Consider the following 18,828-nt stretch of genomic DNA (forward strand, 5'->3'; position numbering starts at 1 on the left):
GAAGTGATATAGCTCGGGCTCTATAGGTATATAAATAAAGTATTCTACGCTATATTTAGAGCTAGGTTAGAGTATCCTACGGCCTTAAGGATATTATCGATCTATAATAAATATATTAGAAAATGATTAAAGAGGAAATTAATATATTTAAAATATATTAACTTAATACTTACCGTAATCTATACGTCTAGTTATTACTTACTCTACTATTATATAGTATTTATCTTCGATTAGTAAGCGGCCCCTATTTCTATATAACTCTTCGAGTATTATAAGATCTAGGCGGCCTAGCTTTAGGCGTAGGTTTAAAAGCTAATATTCGCTTCTATTAAGATATATTCGATTACTATATACGAAATATAGAGTTAGAGGATAACTAGGGAGCTTAATAACTTAGTAATATATTATAAAGTTATTATATCGCGAATTAACTTACTAACTCTCGCTATTTCCTCGTAAGCTTATACGAAGTTAAGTAGTTCTTATACCCTCTTTTTATCTTAGGGCGTACTATTTTATTATTAAATAGTAACTACTATACTCGGAAATAACTAAGATAGGTTAGTATACTAAATTTATTATAAAGTAGCTTATAAGTTATTAGTTACCCGACTATATTCCGTTAGCGGTCCGATAGTAACGTTTATTATATAATTAGATCTTACCTTATAGTTATCTAACTAATAAGGGCTAGATCTCGGTAGTAATAACGGATACTATAATATAGCGGATTAATATATTAATAAACCTTTATCCCGGAGTAAAGGGATCGGGTTTTAACTATAAAATAGTTAAGATAGGTATTCTAGACTACTATCTTATTCCCTCTTAGGTAGTAACTATACTTAAACTAGTTTAATAAAGTATTAGTAAGTTATTAATTATACTCGATAATAGATTAACTTTACCGAGTATATTCGAGTAGATATCCGATCTAATAGTATCCCCCTAGTGTTAACGATATATACGTAACCACTATTATAAGAGCGAGGGTAGTTAGGGAGTGTAACTATATACTTAAATACGATCGCCTAGACTAAGTTATATCTATTAGTCGAGAGAGGAGTTAGGAGTCGGGTAGGCTAGAATAATATTAATAACTTATTAATATATTTAGAATTTATTAATATATTCTAAATATATTAGCTTATATCAATTCCGTCGTCATCCGCCTATATAGTTTTAGGACTCGTAGGCCTATAGTCAGATCTATCGTATAGGTCGGAAAGCCCGTTAATTTTAGGTTCGGAGAGAGGAGCTATAGGTAGGAGGATTTCAGAGAGTAGAGTATCACTCTCTACGACCTATGCGTACTCATTAACGTTAGGCATTGTTGGCGAAGTGGGTAAGAAAAAGGAGAAATAATGAATAAATAATGAGTTATTACGGAATATTATTTTCTTCGTCACATCAATACTGCTTACAAATGTTTTCTGAGTAGACCTCAACTACGGATCCACCGGAAGTGGATCAAAAGTGGATCATGGATGAGGTCAGCTTTTACGTCGTAGCTGAGCCCACCTACGACCTGGTCGACAGATTCCGGAATTCGGAGGCCGAAAATATCCCCACTATGGACGCCGGCTTGTCGGACATTTCATTAGTGTCATTCTAGTGGACCTTAACGGACATGGAGGTGTGGAGATCAACACTTTAATTTCTCCCCAATCTTGTATTTTCGCTCGCCATTTCCTGTACCTTGGCTGGAGCCGCTGGATAATTGCGTTTATGCTTGGTGAATACTGTAGATATGTATGGATAAACCAGTGCTATGCTGTACACGGACTGGTCTAGATCTGGATCCCCTACTTTCTTTTGGCTCTGTTTCGTTCTGTTCTGCTCTGCTCTGTTCTGTTCCGTTTTTCTTTTGTTCTTTTCTGTCTCTTTTTCCCTCTTGCATACGGGTCTGAACGTGTGGGCCGATCTTGCCGGAATCTTTGCATATTCAGAATGTTAAGAGCTATGGGGGCCATAGAGCAAAAGTTTATCTGAGTATGGAAATAGCACGGCGATGGACTCAGGTACTATCTCTCAAAGTTTGAATACTTTGACATTTAGATGCTTGGGATTTCTGGGGATATTTATGGCGCCTAATTTTGGTATTGATAGTAATATGATAATAATAACCAAGTAAATCAAGTATCGGATTATGCATCTCTTTCCAAGGGCAATTTGGCTCATATTAAAAGCACTTGACCCTCCTTCCACATATAGTGAGATCTTCCAGCATCGGATCTCAGATGATCGGCCTTTAAGCCCGATTGGTGGGGAATGAACAATGGATTATGGTCAAGTGAACATCGAGTCTTTCATCCTTGATCTTCACGAAATTTCTGTTGACTGGCTTCTGAATGACTGGAGAACAGAAGGTCTATTCACACCATCGATCCATCCTGATAAAATACCAGCGCCCACTTGACATCCTGGGCCCCTTACATTCGGGGTTAAACTTGAATAGAAGTTTGTATGTTTAAATTCATAAGTCGGCTTTGTGTGGGAGGCTCACACAAAAGGTACATTTTATTGTGTTCGGTCCAGGGGACATCATAGCCGATCCAATTATTAAAGGGGAAATTTCCAGAGAGTGCATGTAGGGATGGCTTAAGGTGTTATCCGGGCACACTTAAGGATGAAACATGATACCCGGGTCCGCGGGTGTTTACCACGAGCGATCTCCACAATCCACAGGTGCATCATACAGAATGATACCGTAAAACACTGTCGAGCGCTGTCAAGTGGTAGGTACATGATACCTACACAGAGCCAATTATGCTACGGCTCATGTACCTAGTGTTGAGGAGGGAGACGGAACTCCCGACAGGGCCATCTAGCTACGAGGGTCGATGCAAGCCCAAGTGGACCCTAAATGAATGAAATCTAACAGTAATTCAAACGTCAATCACTTACAAATTGGTTAATCACTCCAGCCGTACTAGTGGGGTATCACGGGGACCAACAAGAAATAAACAGCCTTGAGGTGTTATTGTGAATGATGTCAAAATAGGGGATCGGCCAATCTACCCCATATGACGGGGAAGGATCTCGTAATTTTTTGGATGGAGGACATCTACCAGTGCCCGGGCTCTGCACCCTTAATTTTACGAGGGCGTTCAGGTACGCAATGTTCATAATCTGGATTCTGGGTGACTACCTCTATAAGGGGCACAAAGGCTGAAACGCGCTTGGGGCCCCTGTATCTTATGTGTCAGAGCCCGATTTGAGCAGTTTGGATATTTTAAAAAAAAATTTCAAGTCACATGGATAGTATGTTGTATAGCGCCACAGGAAGGATGTTTTCCACGTAGAATGAGCCAAGAGTCTCGGATAGTTAGGGTTGGCTCTAAGACCTGTCCGCTGGGGTTGACGCCCACACCGGCACACTCGGGACCTGATTGTACTAGACTAATCTGAGAAAGAGTCCAAGTCTTCAATATGATAGAACTCATAAAATTCTGGCCAGCTGTCGACTGACATGACTATTTGTTTTCTCCGTATCCTAGTCGTTGTGCTACAACACCCAGTGGGCGGAGTCTACTGCCTTAGCGCGTGTGGATATTGAGCTCCGCGCAGCTGAATGGCTAGTGCTTTTACTCAAGAACTCCAGCAAATTTTGTGGAGTTGTAAAAGTGCAGCGGTTCCAGGTACCCTGCCTCGGACTGTTGGCGCAGCATAAAAGTGGAAATTCGGGGGCAAAACACAGAAAGATCAGCAAATCCAAACAATCGAATGGGGTCAAATGAAGGTAACTTAGGTCTAGGATATTCATCAGGTAACTTACACTTTGTACTCTTGGGCTGGCGGCAATCCATTCGCCCTTCGTCCGCCGTCGTGGGGGCCGGATGGAGGACCCTATCGATCCCAAACCCGCCAGAAGATCCTAGCAAAAGGACTTTTTGCGATTTTTGGGAAAACACTTCTTTAGAGAGCATATAGTGAGTATTAATATTGAAAATATGGAAATAAAGCCCTAATTAGACATGGGTGGAGGGGGATATTTAACAACAACCCCAGAGAGTCCATGAGCCGCAGCGAAAGGGCAACACGGGGAAAACATATCCACTTGAGCTATCGGTCTACAGGTGTTTTTGTCTCGGAGGCGCTTCGGGTTTTAGTTCCAAGGTTGTCTTCATCATCATCTCCCAGATTAGGACCGGGGGCTGCGTCTATCTTCCACTTCTGTTGCGAGCAGTCTATTTGACCCTTCTGCCATGGTACCTGGATACGGTTAGACATACACCCCAGTATGCTGATCGGCTGGCGCAACTCGTCTTTCTTGTTTTTCTTTTTCTTTTTCTCTTTTTCCATTTCTTGCCATTTTTTCTCATTAGATAGATACCATTTGGGATAACTTCCAAGTTGACCTGGACGCCGCCGCCTTGATCTCGATAAATACCCAGCCTTTTCTCCCTTTTCTCAGCATGAAGATACTAGAATCCACCCCCAGGCTCCCATCGAGATATTTTTCCTTATTCAGCTTCGCATTTCCCAATCCTGCCTTGCAAGACATAACCATGTCCAGCCCGCCCGACGATACCGACTTGGATGCACTACCCGAGACTGAGAACGACTCAGGCACTTCTGGTTACATCTATGACCAACTGATGTTTTACTATCCACTTGACCCACCCCTCGCCATGGTTCCTGTACAATATTCTACCCATGAACCTATGGGAGTGCCAAGTGAAGACTACGCATTGGCGAGTCAATGGTTTCATCCCCAGCCGATTGATCGGAGCCAGCACACAATGCAATGCCCATCTGCTGCAAATGTCAACAACCATGCTCAGGCCATATCCCCTGCATCTCCCGACACAATGGACTCTGTCCAGAATCCCGAAGGTCTCATCCCTCCGTCCACAAAAAAACAACTGTTGCAAGAACCTCCTTGTTCGCAGACCATGAGCGAGAACTTCAATAACGGCCAAAACCCCCGTGTCTATCCTCAAAAGCCTCAACAAGAGTAAGCCATTCATGTCAAGTCCCCACCAAGGAGCGTATGGGAGGTTCTGGTTTGGCTAATCATGTCTATCTTATCTTAGAGATGCTAGTTCTCTGAGGTGCAAGAAAGAGGGTTGCTCATATTCCGGCACGTTTAAAACAAAGGCAACGTTGAAACGTCACGACAATGAACAGCATGTGAATCCAAATGCGTATCAGTGCCTGAGATGCGGCGGCCGGTCGTTCAATCGAAAAGAGCATCTGGTGGATCACACGCGGAAAATACACAACACGGAAGCTTGAGTTTCATGGGTGTTGCTTCAGGATTGGGAGTACTGGAGTCGATGTTGGACATATAACGAAGATCGAGGGTTGGAATGCCGGAGCTGATGACTGGTACTATGGGTGCAAAGGGGAGGCAATGGGTTGGCGAATTGATTAGGTATAATAAAGGAAAATTGGGTGCTTGGGTACTTGGATGCTTGGATATTTGATATGGATGGGGGGATTTTATAGCGAATCATTGCCGTCTTTGGACGATCAAGATAATAATTATCAGACTCATGGTAAACCTTCATACCTTACCATCACTACATGGAGGGTTTGTAAATTACCACTTCTACGTAGGGGCAAAGCGGAACTACAGGGGCAATGAAGTCTACATGAGAGGAGAGTTACTTTGCCTAATTGTCGCCCTGGAGATACTAATGGTTGGAGAATTTCCGTTCGAGACTGTCACTTGACCTATGGAGGATTCCAAATACTGCGACTTTGGCCTGAATCTCTGCCTATGATTAAGCCAAAACCATTCCTACATGTAAGTGTGTCCTGCACAGATCAGAATCCTGGATTGCCCTATACGAGGCTTGATGGCGTCACCCGACGCTAGTCGTAGCGAGGAGACCTAACCCCTAGCTCTTTAACTCCAATTCAGACGATATCTGGAAAGCCTGGGACTTTTGCACAGTCTATCCAACTTGGTTCATTCTGGCAGCTGAGAGATTTGCTGGCGATTATGTTTGCTGGTCGTCCAGCGAATCCTGTTTCTGGGCTGAGCGTGGAAGCTTACTCTGCATTGGCACTAAGTTGAGGTTATCAAATTGAACGAGGTAAATAATAATCGCGCCTTTTGTTTGGTTGGCCTTGTCTCGCTACATGCATGCAGAGAGAGACCCTGCTTGTCTGTTTCTTCTCCGCCAGTCCGCCCTAGGCAACTCTCCCACAACACACCTTTCTGAACACGAGCGTACATCCAAAAGAGTTGGCGAAGCTTTTAGTCCAATGGCCATGGCCTTGCAACTTTCTTCAAATGGAAATTTCGGTTCAATCATATTATCGCTCATCTTGCTTGCTTTTTTACTCCGGCGAATCCGTCGTCGTTAGCGGTCGGACACGAAACTGGCTATCATAAAACACAGGAAGAGACTGGTAGGTCGACTCCGTTGTTCTCTGCATATTATTGACATACTGTAGATATTTCCCATTCTCTTTCTTGCAGTTCACTGGCTTTGCTTTTGGACGTTCTGTCAAGGAGTCAACCCGATGGAAACCTTAGCATTCTCGTCGACTCTAGCTTAGTCCTGGGAGCGGCAACTGCAGCTGTCTCGCTATCCATTCTCGACTACAAGGGGTCTGCCAGTTCGTTGGGTTTCATTCTGGTGTACCTCATATGCTCTCTAACAAGAGACCTTTTGGACCTACGAATCACCGCAAGCAACATCGGGCCTTGTTACCTGGTTCAATCTAGAGCGTTTTTGGAGGCAGTATGGCTGGCCTGGAATCTACGAGCTAAAGCCCGCTCATATTCTGGCGCAAACTCTGGTCTTGCACCGGAGGAGGCAGCATGGCTTATCGGTCAAGTCTTTTTCTCGTGGCTACATCCAGTGTTGAGGCGAGGGTATAGCGCCAGGCTAAGCCATCGCCATTTGCCCGAGATTCACGAAAACCTTGCGTCCAAAAGACTAAGAAGACTGGCTCTGGGAGCCTGGTCTACAAGATGTATGTCTCTTCCGTCTGCTCTATATATCTCTTTTGGGAACATTGTGCAATGCTGAGATGTGATTCAGCCCATACCCACACAAAGTCACCCTGGTGTGGATGCAATTGCTACTATGCAAGATGGCAAGCTGCACGCAGCATCTTTCTTCGAGAGTCCTGAGTGATTTGAATCTCTCCATCCATGTATTTAAGCAAAAGCTTGTTAGTACTCATCTCAAATCTGGATGGACTTTTGAATACTGAAGATATCCTGGAGTTCGACAAAACTAGACTTTTAGTCCAGTTTCACCTATAGCCATGAAGCCATCATCTATGGCTTGGTTTATCCAACAGAACCGAAGTTTTTATCGTCCTCATGTTATCTCATTGGCCTGGTCGCTTCATCGCGTTTTCGACGCCTTCGTTCAAAGAGGAATAGTAACTGAGTAGTAAAGTAGGACTAAGGAAGAAATTTTCATATAATATAATAATGGTGAAGCCAAACAAATCCTAGGAATAGATAGAGGAGATCTATAATTGCTTCTCACAAACTACTCGGATGTAGGATGACATGAGTAATGTATAGTGTCTAAACATCATTACCATGACTCACAACACTTGCCCTTCACCGCCCGTCCTTCCGCCCGGACATTTTGACGGATTTTTCTGTCTTCCGCGGACCAACTATTTTGTTTTTCCGATTCAGACAGCGATCACTCTCTGCTCTGATTAAGATGAATCATATTTCACCGGATTGAACAACTCTCTATCCCTAACGAACTGCGATGGCCCAGTTCGTGCCGCGCAATGCCTTTCCCCATTATGGGGCGATTCCAAGGTCCTATTTCCTAGGACACCACCGGGCAGGTCTGACCAAGATGAAGAGTATGCTCTCAACTATCGACTATGTTGTTGAGTGTCGTGACTATCGAGCTCCGGTGACCTCGATCAACCCCATGTTCGAAGAAGCTTTGGGCAAGATGCGACGACTGGTCGTCTATACCAAGAGAGATCTGGGAAGCACTCCCAAATCATCTGACCAGAAAGCAGTGAGTTATGCTTACCGGGAAATCCGGGGAGAAAAAGGAACGTTCATAGAGTGTGAACTAACATACAGCTGCAGACAGAACGGAAATTGCAAAGTTTCGATCCCAAGAGCGCCGTGTTCTTCACCAGCTCATCCTCTCGTCAGGATGTCAGCCAGATCATCAAACACCTCCGAAATGATGCTGAAGCCCCTGATAAGCTGGTTGGCTGTCGAGTGCTGGTTGTTGGTATGCCCAATGTCGGCAAGTCAACACTGATCAATAATCTGCGCAACTCGGGCGTGGGCAAAGCCAAGGCCCTGAAAACTGGGCAGCAGCCTGGTATCACGCGCAAGATAGCCACGCAGGTGAAGATCATTGAACGCGAGAGCGGATCTCATGTCTACGTCCTGGATACCCCTGGTGTCTTCATGCCCTATGTACCGGATGCTGAGAACATGCTTAAGCTGGCTCTCTGTGGCTGTGTGAAGGATACTGTCATTTCACCTGTCACTCTCGTGGATTATCTGTTGTATCATATCAATCTGCATGATCCAACAGTCTATCAACGCTGGTCTGAACCGACCAATGAGGTGATTCCATTGCTTGACAGCTTTGCGCGCCAAACTGGCCTGCTTGGGAAAGGCGGGGTGCCCAATATGGAAGGAGCCGCGCTTCTTTTCATACAAAGATGGCGACAAGGAGAATTAGGTCGATTCTTGGTGGATAACCTAGAGGAGGAAGAACGACGACGAGAAGACCCGACTCAAAAAGTGCGCATGAGCATGACGCAGGCTTTGAGAGTTGAAAGGACGACTCGAAAGAACAAACCCGATACAACAAGCAAACTGTAACATACTGTATATATAACGAAAGTTGCCTCTTGGGGCTATTGAGATTTTGTTTTGATAATAATAATCAGGTGGTGTCATTACGAACAAACAGAAGATAATGCTTGAAATGTGAATATCTTGCAAAAGCACCTAACGCCCGACCCAAGCAAAGGACAGAAATGGAAGCAAGAAATCTTGAACGAGACGTATGAATCAAGAGATTTTATCGAGAAGGCGCCGCCGCCGCCTATCCACCAGCTCTTCTTGAACTTCATCTAGTGTTGGGAGTCTCCATTCCACCCCGTCACCCGCATCACCAGGTAGAGATTGCCAACCATCTTCAGCATCGTCCTCTCCTTTGCCGCGCAGATTGTCAACAGCCTCTTTCTCCTTTTGCTTTTCGTAGGCCAGTAATGTGCCATCTTCTTCGTCAAGGCCATATCCGAAATAATTGGCATCGACTTTCTTCGTCGCAATATCTCCGCCTCGACCAGACACGGCCTCTTCCTCTTCCGAAGGTCCTTTGGCCCGAGTGATGGCAGCATCGATCATTTCCTTGACGCCAGGTAGCTCACGGGCACGCCCGTAATATTTGTAGCCTTTGCCTCCACCCGGGATCTCACGTCCCTCGTCATCGTACATTCGGCTCGATCCACGCATGTAGTTTGGTCCGCCCAGGTTACGAATTTGCATTTCCCACGCCCATTTCTCGCGCATGAGCTTGTTGATCTCGTCATTGAGATCACGAACCTGGTAGTCGCTTAGGCTGAGCTCGTGAATGCGTGATACCTTGCGGGAAATCTCTTTGACGACTTGTCCGCGCCAGCGCTCGCATACTGGGACCGTGTCGATGGTTGTGATCGCCTTCGGGCGGCGTGTGCGTGAGATGTCAATAATTCCGAGGTCGGCTGCTTGCTGCGCTCGGAAGCGGAACAGCATCGACTGCGCTTTTTCACTGTTGCGTGCCTGTTACATAGCGGGGGCTTGCGTTAGCAAAATGTGATGGGGTTTGGATATAGGGGTTTCTCGGTCCTTTTCGGTGTGGGGAAACTAGGCTTACCATGATGAAGAATTGACCAAGTCAGCGACCCGAGTAAGTCGGGTATCGGGGGGCGTTGGCAGGGAAGAAATCCGGAGAGGAAATCATGAGCTTGACAGCTTGAGGTTGAAGTTGAGCGCTTATTGCCGCGTTGGCGCGCGCCTATCACGTGCCTTGTGTGCATTTGAGGATTTTGTGTTGTCCATTATTGGACTACATACAGAGTCATATGGATTTGATTTGTTGGCAATGAAGACTTTGATGTTTTGCATCATGTCTCCCACTTTGAGGGATATTGAAGGTATCCCTTAATTTTCACTACTACAAGGGGGTTGTTCACAACTAATCGGTTGCGTCATCGAAAACAAATGACTGAGTATATGCAGGTTTTCCCTCATTTCCCTTTATTCCTCTCAGAAAGAATATTTTACGTATGTAGATGGGTTGTGTGGAATTAATGTTCAGTCTCTATTTTTCATGGAGAAACCCAATGCCGTACTAAATAACTATACAAAGCCATCGACCAGACCGTAGTCTCTACCTTCATTATATATTCCAGGATTGTGACCCAAGATGAGTGTTTTACTCTGGTAGATCGAGTTATAAGCAATTATTCAGCTTGTAAACATATCTCAGCACTCAGAATAGATTCTAAACAGCAGCATCAATATAAGAGGAGATCGCCTACGATATATAAGCTGTCTGTGACCTATGCATAGATGTCAGTGGTTTCTCCACCCATGAACAATCGTCCAACAATACTAAATATCCAGTACTGAGAAGGAGGATGGTAGAAAAATTGAGGTTCCCATGAAATATTACGTTCTCATCATTGTAGATAGCCTAGCCCATCCGTAGAGCATATTTACTCATGAATACCAAACAAAAACAAAACCAGAAAGTATCGTTGGAAACAACGCCGAAAAACAGGGATCAAGGGATGAAAGCATGACCTTTCAAACAATATGAAACAAGGCTAAGGCCAGCAAGGAAGATTGAAACACACATCCCTTTCCCAAATGCATATCAACGCCATAAAGTCAAAACATCCATCCATAATCATTGTTGCATCTCCTAGCAGGATTTACCTGCTAGATGTCACTCCTCATTCACAGGAACCCCTTGGTATTACTGGGTTGCCGTTGAGGAATATCATTAGATCCATAGGCAGCACTCCCGCAACGGCTTCCGTTGTCACTGAAAGCGGCTATGCCACGCCCGATAGTGCTGCCTCGCTCGCCCCGTAGGGCCTTCCAGCCCTCCAGCTCGCGTTCCAATCGTAAAGCTTTCTCACGCTCCTCACGGAGGTCTCGCTCGGCGCGCCGGGCCAGCAGCTGTGCGTCCGAGTCATTATGCTGAAGCTCCTCGATGTTGCGGAGGAGCCGTTCGATCTTATCGCGAGCTCTGTTGAGATCGTCATTCAACTGAGTGTTAACCTTATCCCGCCTGTCGATCTGGGATTGGAGGTCCTTGACCGTGCGGTCAACGTTACGAAGAGAGCGTTGCTCAGAGCTGTGCTTGCTCTCCTGGTCTTCCAGGTGACTTTCGAGCTAAAGGGCCGAATTAGTACAGGAGCGACGGTGTGAAGTGTGGAAAAATTGAACTTACCTCCTTGATTCGCTTGTGCAAGAAGCGAACATCCTGGCTACCGGAGGAGTAACTCTTGGTTTCGAGATCAACACACCGGAGCTGGGCCTCCTTTAGCTGCTTCTCAACTGCAGCCTTCTCCTTGAAGAGTTGAGCATTTGCCTCCCGTTCAGCGGTGACTTCCTTCTGCATTTCAGTTGCCAAGGCGTCTGCGCGGCGCATTTTACCAACAGCAGCGGCGGAAACATCCTCCTGCTGCGCAATTCTGGACTTGAGTTCCAGAAGCTCACGGTCCATACTGGCAGCGTTGCGCATGGATGGGCTTTCACCTTTGGCAAGGTCTTCAAGTCGCTCGCCGGCTTCCGCCAATCGTCCTTCCAGCATCTTCTTGTCCTTCAGAAGAATATCGCGCTCCGCCTGAACGTCATCAACAGAGGTCCGAAGTGTGCGTACCTGGGACAGCAGGGAAACGACCTTGCTTTGAGCCTCATTGTGAGCGTTGACAGCTTCGTCACGAGAGTTGGTGACATCCTGAAGGACAACCTCCATACGGGATTTCTCCTTGGCCCATGTTGAGCTATTGAGAACCTCGTCGTCCCATTTGCTGCGGAGGTCTTCCAACTCCTCACGAAGACGGGAAGTCTCTGCACGACCATTGAGCACACGCTCACGCTCCATCTCGAGTTCGTTATTGAGAGTGGAGAACTCTCTCTGGTACTTTTGTCTTGTTTGTTCCATGGAGGTCTCCTTGTCCTCAAGATCAATCGCGCGCTGGTTACGGTAGTCTTCAAGCTCGTTCTGCAGACGTTGCTTTGCCTGCAGCGCAGCCTGAAGCTCTGCACCTTGGTCTTCCATGCGAGCCTCAAGAGACTGGGACTGACGTTGCAAGTCCTCAACAAGTGCATCCATTTCTTTACGCTCGGACATGATCTGGGCACAGGTTTCCTCGGCTTCTTGTCCTTGGGACTTAGCGAAGTGTTCTGCGCGTGAAGCTTTCATCACAGCAATCTCAGCTTGTTCGAGCTTGTTGAAGTACTCATCGGATCGACTCTTGTATAACATAAGGCTTGATTCGAGATCAGCAGACCTAGATGACTCGGCATCTAGGCGAATCTGCAAATCAGAGAATTCTTGCAGAAGCTGGTTACGGCTGACCGTGTCTTGCTCTCTTCCAACTTGTAGCTCTTGGGTTTCGGATCGGGCATCACGAAGTTCGACCTCTAAGATCGCTCTAGCGCGTTTCAACTTCTCGAAATGGGCCTTAGCGTCACCAAACTCGGCCATAGTCTCATTGTGAACCTTCAGAAGCGAGCGCCTGGATTGCTCCTGTGAGTTGATCAAGTCGTATAGCTCTTCGTGCGATTTAGCTTGTACGTCGCGGAGAGACAATTCCCCAGAGCGGATGCTGCGTTCCAGAGATGAAACTTTCTTAGAAGAATCATCGAGTTGGTCATGGAGCCGGCCGTTCTCTCGCTCCAGAAGCTGCATGCGACGGATTGAAGGACTGTCATCCTGCCAGATGTCCGCACTGGGAGTGGAGCGTCCAAGCTGGCTTTGAAGGTGCTTGTTTTGCATCTCGGTCATTTGGAGCTTGTTCTGAAGTTCTTCCAGCTCCGCAGCTGTATCCATCCGTCTTTGGTAGCCCTGTGTATCCACCGTCCGGTCGGACCTCGCGGAATCATTCGCTGCTTCGAAAACATTGTAGCGTCGATTGGGAGTGGTGGGGTTAGAAAACCTCTTCACAGCGTTCTCAGAATTCTTCCTCAGATGAGCAGGAGTCCGGTTATTGGCCACTTCGTTTTGGTCGATCTCTTCGAGCAAAGCCCGCTTAGAGGATGAGTATTTGGTATCGAGCTCCTTCATTTCATCCGCATGACGCCGGCGCATTTCGGCAAGCTGACTCTCAGCTCTTGAGTACTTCTCCTCGGTAACTCCAAGCTTGTTCTGGACGGCTTCGAGGACTTGGGCCAAATCAACTTGCTTGGAGAGGTGTGGCTGAACGGCCTCCCAAGACTGCGTAGGCTCAGTAGCCTCGGGCTCAAAGACCTTGTGCAGCAATATCAGTTGCCGGTGTAGGTCCTCAATTTCCTTGTTCGCTCTATCCAGCGTGCCCTGGGTCTGTCGAGTATTGGCTTGAGCCTGAGTGCGAAGCTGGCGCTCGGTCTCAAGCTTGCGATTGGCTTCTGCCAATTGCAGATTGGCCGTTGAGGCAGCCTTCTCAGCATTACGGCTAGTTTTGTGTTCGCGATTGACCTCATGATTGAGGTCTTCCAAGCTCAACGATAACTTCTCCTTCTGCTTCTCTAGAGACGTAATCGTAACCTGAGAATCTTCTACTTGGCGACTCAGCTTCTTGGTTTCCTCATCGAGCCTGGCCTTCTCCTTTTGGAGGTTAGTGAGACGGAGTCGATTATTGTCAGTGGCCTTTGAGTTCGACCGAGCGATGTCAAGGTTCTTTTGCTGAATCTTAGTCAAAAGAGACCTGTTATCATTTTCAGATGCCGTCAACCTGCCTCTGAGGGTGACGAGCTCTCGTTCAAGGCGCTCCTTATGCTGATCGTGGCGCAGGCGGAAGTTCTCAGATTCAGAGATTGAGTGCATAAGTTCTTGAATGCGCCCTGAAAGTTTCGAGCGCTCTGTTTCGACTTCCTCAAGCTGGCGTGCCTTTTCTGCCAGATCTTTGCGTGAGCTTGACATGCGCTCCTCGGCCTGGGTCATGATCTTTCGTTCAATTTCAGCCTCGGCATTCATACGGGCAGTTTCAGCGTCCGTGAATCTCTCCCGGAGTTTGATCAACTCGCTTTGCAGCTCTTTGCGCGTCGTCTCAGCCGCAACTCTCGCCTCTGTAGCCCGACGCAAACTATCTTGTTGAATGTACATTTCCTTCTCGATGGTGATCTTGGAGTCGTTCAGGGTCTCATATTTCTGAGTCAATTGCGCGAGATTATGTTCGGCGAGCATTTGTACATCATCGCGTGACTGCCTTTCTCGGCTGAGGTCGGCTTGAGCTTGGAAGAGATGGCCTTTGAGATCATGAACCTGCTGCTCTAGTAGCTTCCTGCTCTCTCCAGCCTCGGCGTCCTCGGATCTCTTGTTCTCAAGCAGGTTCTTGAGGTCCGCAGCTTCGCGTTGAAGTTGAGTCTGTTCGGAACGCATGGCATCTCTCTCAGCTTGTACCTCACGAAGGCGAGATTGCATATTGTCATGGCGTGATGAGAGAGCAACCTTCTCAGACTCAATATTTCGCTTTTCTTCCTCGTGTTTTTGAACATCATTGCGCAGGACGGTGATCTCGCTCTCCTTGCGGCGAAGCAGGTCCTCATAGCCAGTGGAAGTGTTCGAGAGTTCGGAGATCTGAGCGCGAATAGACCGGTTCTCTTCGGAGATATCTTGAACTTGTTTCTTGGATTTATCGAGCTCCTTCGAGGTGTTTGCCAGTTTGACCTCAATGTCTTGGTCGGTCTTCAACAATTTAGCTTCGAGGTCTTGAAGCTTACGATCTTTCAAGCTGAGATGGCTCTGCAGCATCTTGATCTCTTGACCCAGTTCTTGAATTTGGTTGTTCTTTTCAGAGAACTGCTCCTCGGTTTCTGAAAGCTTGACATCGAGCTCTTCAACCTTGGAATGTAGACTGTTCTTTTCTGACTCGAGTTGCTCGATGATCAAGCCGGCCTGTTCTAGCTGATTAATGCGGAGCTGCAGCTGGTCGTCGATCTTTCTCTTCGCATCAACCAGCTCATCCAGTTGTTCTTCCAGACTTTCCTGGTCAGCAATTGCACCAGCAAGCTTTTCAGCCAGTTCTCCTTCACGATTTTGCAATCGTTTGAAGATTTCCTCCTTGTCCAATGCGAGTGCACGTTCACTTTCTAATGTCTGCTGTACCTTCTGAATCTCAATCTCCGTCCGGCGTCTTTCTTCATCCAGTTTATGGCGATCGGCGAGGTCTTGCTTCATCTTGGTCTCAAGCTGCTGGATCTTCTCGTCACGCTTCTTGACCTCCTTGGCGTTTCTCGTGTCGCCTAGCAAGGGCTTCATTCTCGAAAACATGCGCCACCATGGGTTTCCTTTCAAGTCTAGGTAAGCGTGGAAGTTCTGTTGGATAATTCGGGTCGCCTCAGCGCGATAGAGTCGCTTGTTTGAAATACGACGCTGAACAAATCCTCGTGCCACAGACTGGAACTTGGTCATGATACTTCGAATAAGTTGGTCGCGCTTTTCTTCTAGATCGGCCAGAACGCCAGCTCTAAAGAATACTTTCGTGCGACCAACTCGGTACCAAGCTCGATCCATGCCTAACTTTTCTAACATGATGCGAGCAATACTCTGTCCCTCGAGATATCCCTTCGGCATGGTCTGACAGAGAACCTCGTAACGTTGTCTGAACTCTGTGAATGGCAACCGGTTCGGGAATCCGGTCCTAGCAATTCGGATACCTTCCAAGACACCATTACAACGCAGCTGGTCCAATACCAATGGGGCATTTAATGTCTTTGCCCGCTTCTTGTGATTAGGCAGGATACAACGGACGAAATGAGGATGTGTTGAGTGTAGCTGGGCCATCAAGCTAGACAATTGTTCTTTGTGCCTTTGGGCGACTGTGCGGAACAATCCCTTCTTGACACGACTCCTGGGGTGGTTGCCGCCGTCCTCCTCGGAATCTGCACAATCGGAGAAAAGATTTGCGACGTGTGGGGCTTTCGAGGCAGCGAGGAGACGTGTGATGTTGTCATTGAGCGGATCCTTGTTCTTCTCTAGCCAGTCGTGGGTAGTGTACTCGACCTCTGCAGCATAATGGGTGAGAACGAAGCCTTGGCTGAGACGAGATGCGCGATACTTCGGGGTCTTGCGGTCCCAAAGGCCATGAAGCTTCTCCGTGAAGGATTTGTCTGTTGCTTTGGGCATTACACAATCCTCATCAAGACAAGAGAAAATGCCGATGGGGTTTGTCAGCTCGATGAGGTCAATTGTTGGCTGCAGGTCCTTCCCAAAGTCGATGAATTGCCACTCAATTTGCTCTCTTGCATATTCTTCTTGCTCAAGAACGAACATATGATGGTTGAAGAATTGCTGTAATTTCTCGTTTGTGTAATTGATGCAGAGTTGTTCGAAACTATTGTGATCGAAAATCTCAAATCCAGCAATATCGAGAACCCCAATGAAGTAGTTGTCGTCACTTGCCATCGAACGGCCAAGTTGGCTATTGATTCTGGTCACCAGATCTCCGAATCCACGCTCGTATATACCCTTCGCAAGGGCATCTAGCCCCATGCGGACCTGATCTGGAGTTTGAACCCTTTCCACCCATTCACGGCCAGCTTTTACGCGTGGATGCAAGAGACCTTTGACAAAATCATCGGCCTCAATACCAAGAAGATAGCAAGCCTTTTCCATACTAGAGTACCCATCGGGTGCGAGAGCTGCCTGGTCTGCGCGCACACTTGCTTTCGCAACGCCGACATTTCCCAGGTGCAGAACAGCAGCGATAGTCTGCAAGATGCACAGTTGATCCTCTTCATCAAAATTCATCACATGGAAAGCCTCAATCAACGCGTTCCATTCTTCTTGGTCAGAGACGCCGACAATTGAATCATTCCCGTCTCGCATGTATGCAAAATCCTCGATTTGAAGGTCTGACAGAAGAAGCTTCTCGCGAGTTTGGCTGTCCGCGCCCTGAAGAAGCTGGTAGAAAATATGATAGTTCCTCTCATCGGGGTTGGGCTTCACAACTCTTGATTTTTCAAGCAAATACCAATCAATCCAAGCACCAGAAATTTGGCCAGATCGCGAGAATTCGATGCGAATGAATTTTCCAAACCGGGACGAATTGTGATTGCGGACGGTTTGAGCGTTTCCAAAGGCTTCAAGGATAGGATTGGCGCGTAGAATTTGTTGCGAAAGACCAGTAATTTGTTTCGTTCCAGAACGACCGTATGGTGTATCAGAAGTAGCGACTGCCGCGAGGTATTGGATAACCTTCTTCGTATTCTCTGTCTTACCTGCACCAGACTCTCCTGTCACAAGAATGCTTTGGTTCTTGCCCTCTTCCACAAGATTTCGGAAGGCCTCATCCGCCATTGCGAAGATATGAGGTCTCGTCTCCTCTCTTCCACGACCCTTGTACATTTTGATGTACTCATTGGTGTAGATTGGTAGAGGGCAGTATGGATTGATTGTTACCAGGAAAAGTCCCGAGTAAGTCTATGCCGAGAATTTGTTAGCTGCAGGCCCTATTCACATATTTTGGAAGGCTGTCACGAACATAAATCAAATCAGACTGGTATCTAGTATGCAGGTTATGCACTACAGACGCCTCGTTCAGATGTGTGAGTTCTGCCATATCATCTGCCTTGTCAAACTTGGCAGGATTGACCTTATCAACCTGATCCGCATCTACCTCCCGTTGCTACCGCAATGTGAGCATATTTTCACTCCGTGGACGGGTTGTTCATACCTCGCCATCACCGCTCTGCACTAATAGGCGGCCCCCTTCGAGCTCCTCGAGGACCAGCCCCCGCACAAAAGCCTTTTGAGGGTCTCGCAGCCACACATATTTGTTGCCCGAGAAGTCATTTTCTCCTTCGAGGCCACGAATCTGATCTGCTCCGCGTCGTCGCTCTTCTGCCTTGATGAAGCTTGGAGCAAATGTTCCAGAGCTAGGACTATTCTTCGCCGAATTTGACCGCTCGCGATTCGTCCGTTGTGATAATGTCGGCGACAATTGTGAAATGGACGAGTTGCGCAGATGGCCTCTAGCTGATTCTAATCCATTAGAGGGTGTAATTATGGCGGATTTGGGCCTCGGCTGTGGTGAATATGTCCCTTGTGAGGAGGATGGGCGTGGAAATAGATTGGCACGCTTTGGCGAACCATTCAGTTGTGAGGGAAGCATGGTAAGCGTAGTTCAATAGCACATTATTTGAGCGCAGGTGTTGTTATCATAGCCAAGATTATCCCGCAATCTCAGGTTAAATGTAGTTCAGGTGAATTGAGATGAGAGACTCAACCGCCGAGTTGGAGAGATAGAATACAATTAACAAAGGCAAAAGAGGGGTGGCGTTGGCAAGAGGTGGTAAGAAAACACAAGTTGATCCAAGTGACGCACCCCGATCTCCATGGTGTTTGTTTACCCTACGTTCCTCGGGCGCCCGCCGATCGCGCATGGCCCGTGCGTCCCACGTGACCGATTCGATCTTTTCGTCGAAGAAGGCGCCTGGAGCAGACCGCATATCTCAATCCGCCTCAAGTTGCATATCACTATCCATCACTTCCTGATTTCCTAAGTTCAAAATCACAGTCGCGTGGCTCTATTTTGTTCCTAATCTGCCACAAGCTTGCCTGCGCCCTCTCAGTGACACCTAAATTGAACAGCTGCTTCCTACACATCGACACATCTCCACCTTCTCCTTCAGGACATAATGAGATTCGGTGG

General features: G+C 47.1%; 4 protein-coding genes across 4 annotated transcripts; 2 read left to right on the forward strand and 2 right to left on the reverse strand.

The window, feature by feature from the left end:
• Positions 1–4,511: 4,511 nt before the first annotated feature.
• Positions 4,512–4,964, forward strand: N7457_001521 (uncharacterized protein; the record flags this gene model as incomplete). Its single annotated transcript, XM_057172567.1, has 1 exon — positions 4,512–4,964. The coding sequence occupies one exon, from the start codon at positions 4,512–4,514 to the stop codon at positions 4,962–4,964; it is 453 nt and encodes a 150-aa protein (XP_057036470.1).
• Positions 4,965–7,700: 2,736 nt separating this feature from the next.
• Positions 7,701–8,794, forward strand: N7457_001522 (putative GTPase MTG1; the record flags this gene model as incomplete). Its single annotated transcript, XM_057172568.1, has 2 exons — positions 7,701–7,964; positions 8,039–8,794. 2 exons carry the CDS (start codon positions 7,701–7,703, stop codon positions 8,792–8,794), a joined length of 1,020 nt encoding a protein of 339 aa, XP_057036471.1.
• A 192-nt stretch (positions 8,795–8,986) lies between these two features.
• On the reverse strand, positions 8,987–9,836 carry N7457_001523 (pre-mRNA-splicing factor ISY1; the record flags this gene model as incomplete). The annotated part of the gene is made up of 2 exons (XM_057172569.1): positions 8,987–9,739; positions 9,834–9,836. 2 exons carry the CDS (start codon positions 9,834–9,836, stop codon positions 8,987–8,989), a joined length of 756 nt encoding a protein of 251 aa, XP_057036472.1.
• A 1,085-nt stretch (positions 9,837–10,921) lies between these two features.
• Positions 10,922–18,288, reverse strand: N7457_001524 (type II myosin; the record flags this gene model as incomplete). Its single annotated transcript, XM_057172570.1, has 4 exons — positions 10,922–11,362; positions 11,421–17,597; positions 17,659–17,802; positions 17,851–18,288. 4 exons carry the CDS (start codon positions 18,286–18,288, stop codon positions 10,922–10,924), a joined length of 7,200 nt encoding a protein of 2,399 aa, XP_057036473.1.
• Positions 18,289–18,828: the final 540 nt, after the last annotated feature.

The sequence above is a fragment of the Penicillium paradoxum genome (assembly GCF_028828445.1).
Source record: "Penicillium paradoxum strain IBT 22861 chromosome Unknown utg000002l_segment0_segment0, whole genome shotgun sequence".
Taxonomy (NCBI): Eukaryota; Fungi; Ascomycota; class Eurotiomycetes; order Eurotiales; family Aspergillaceae; genus Penicillium; species Penicillium paradoxum.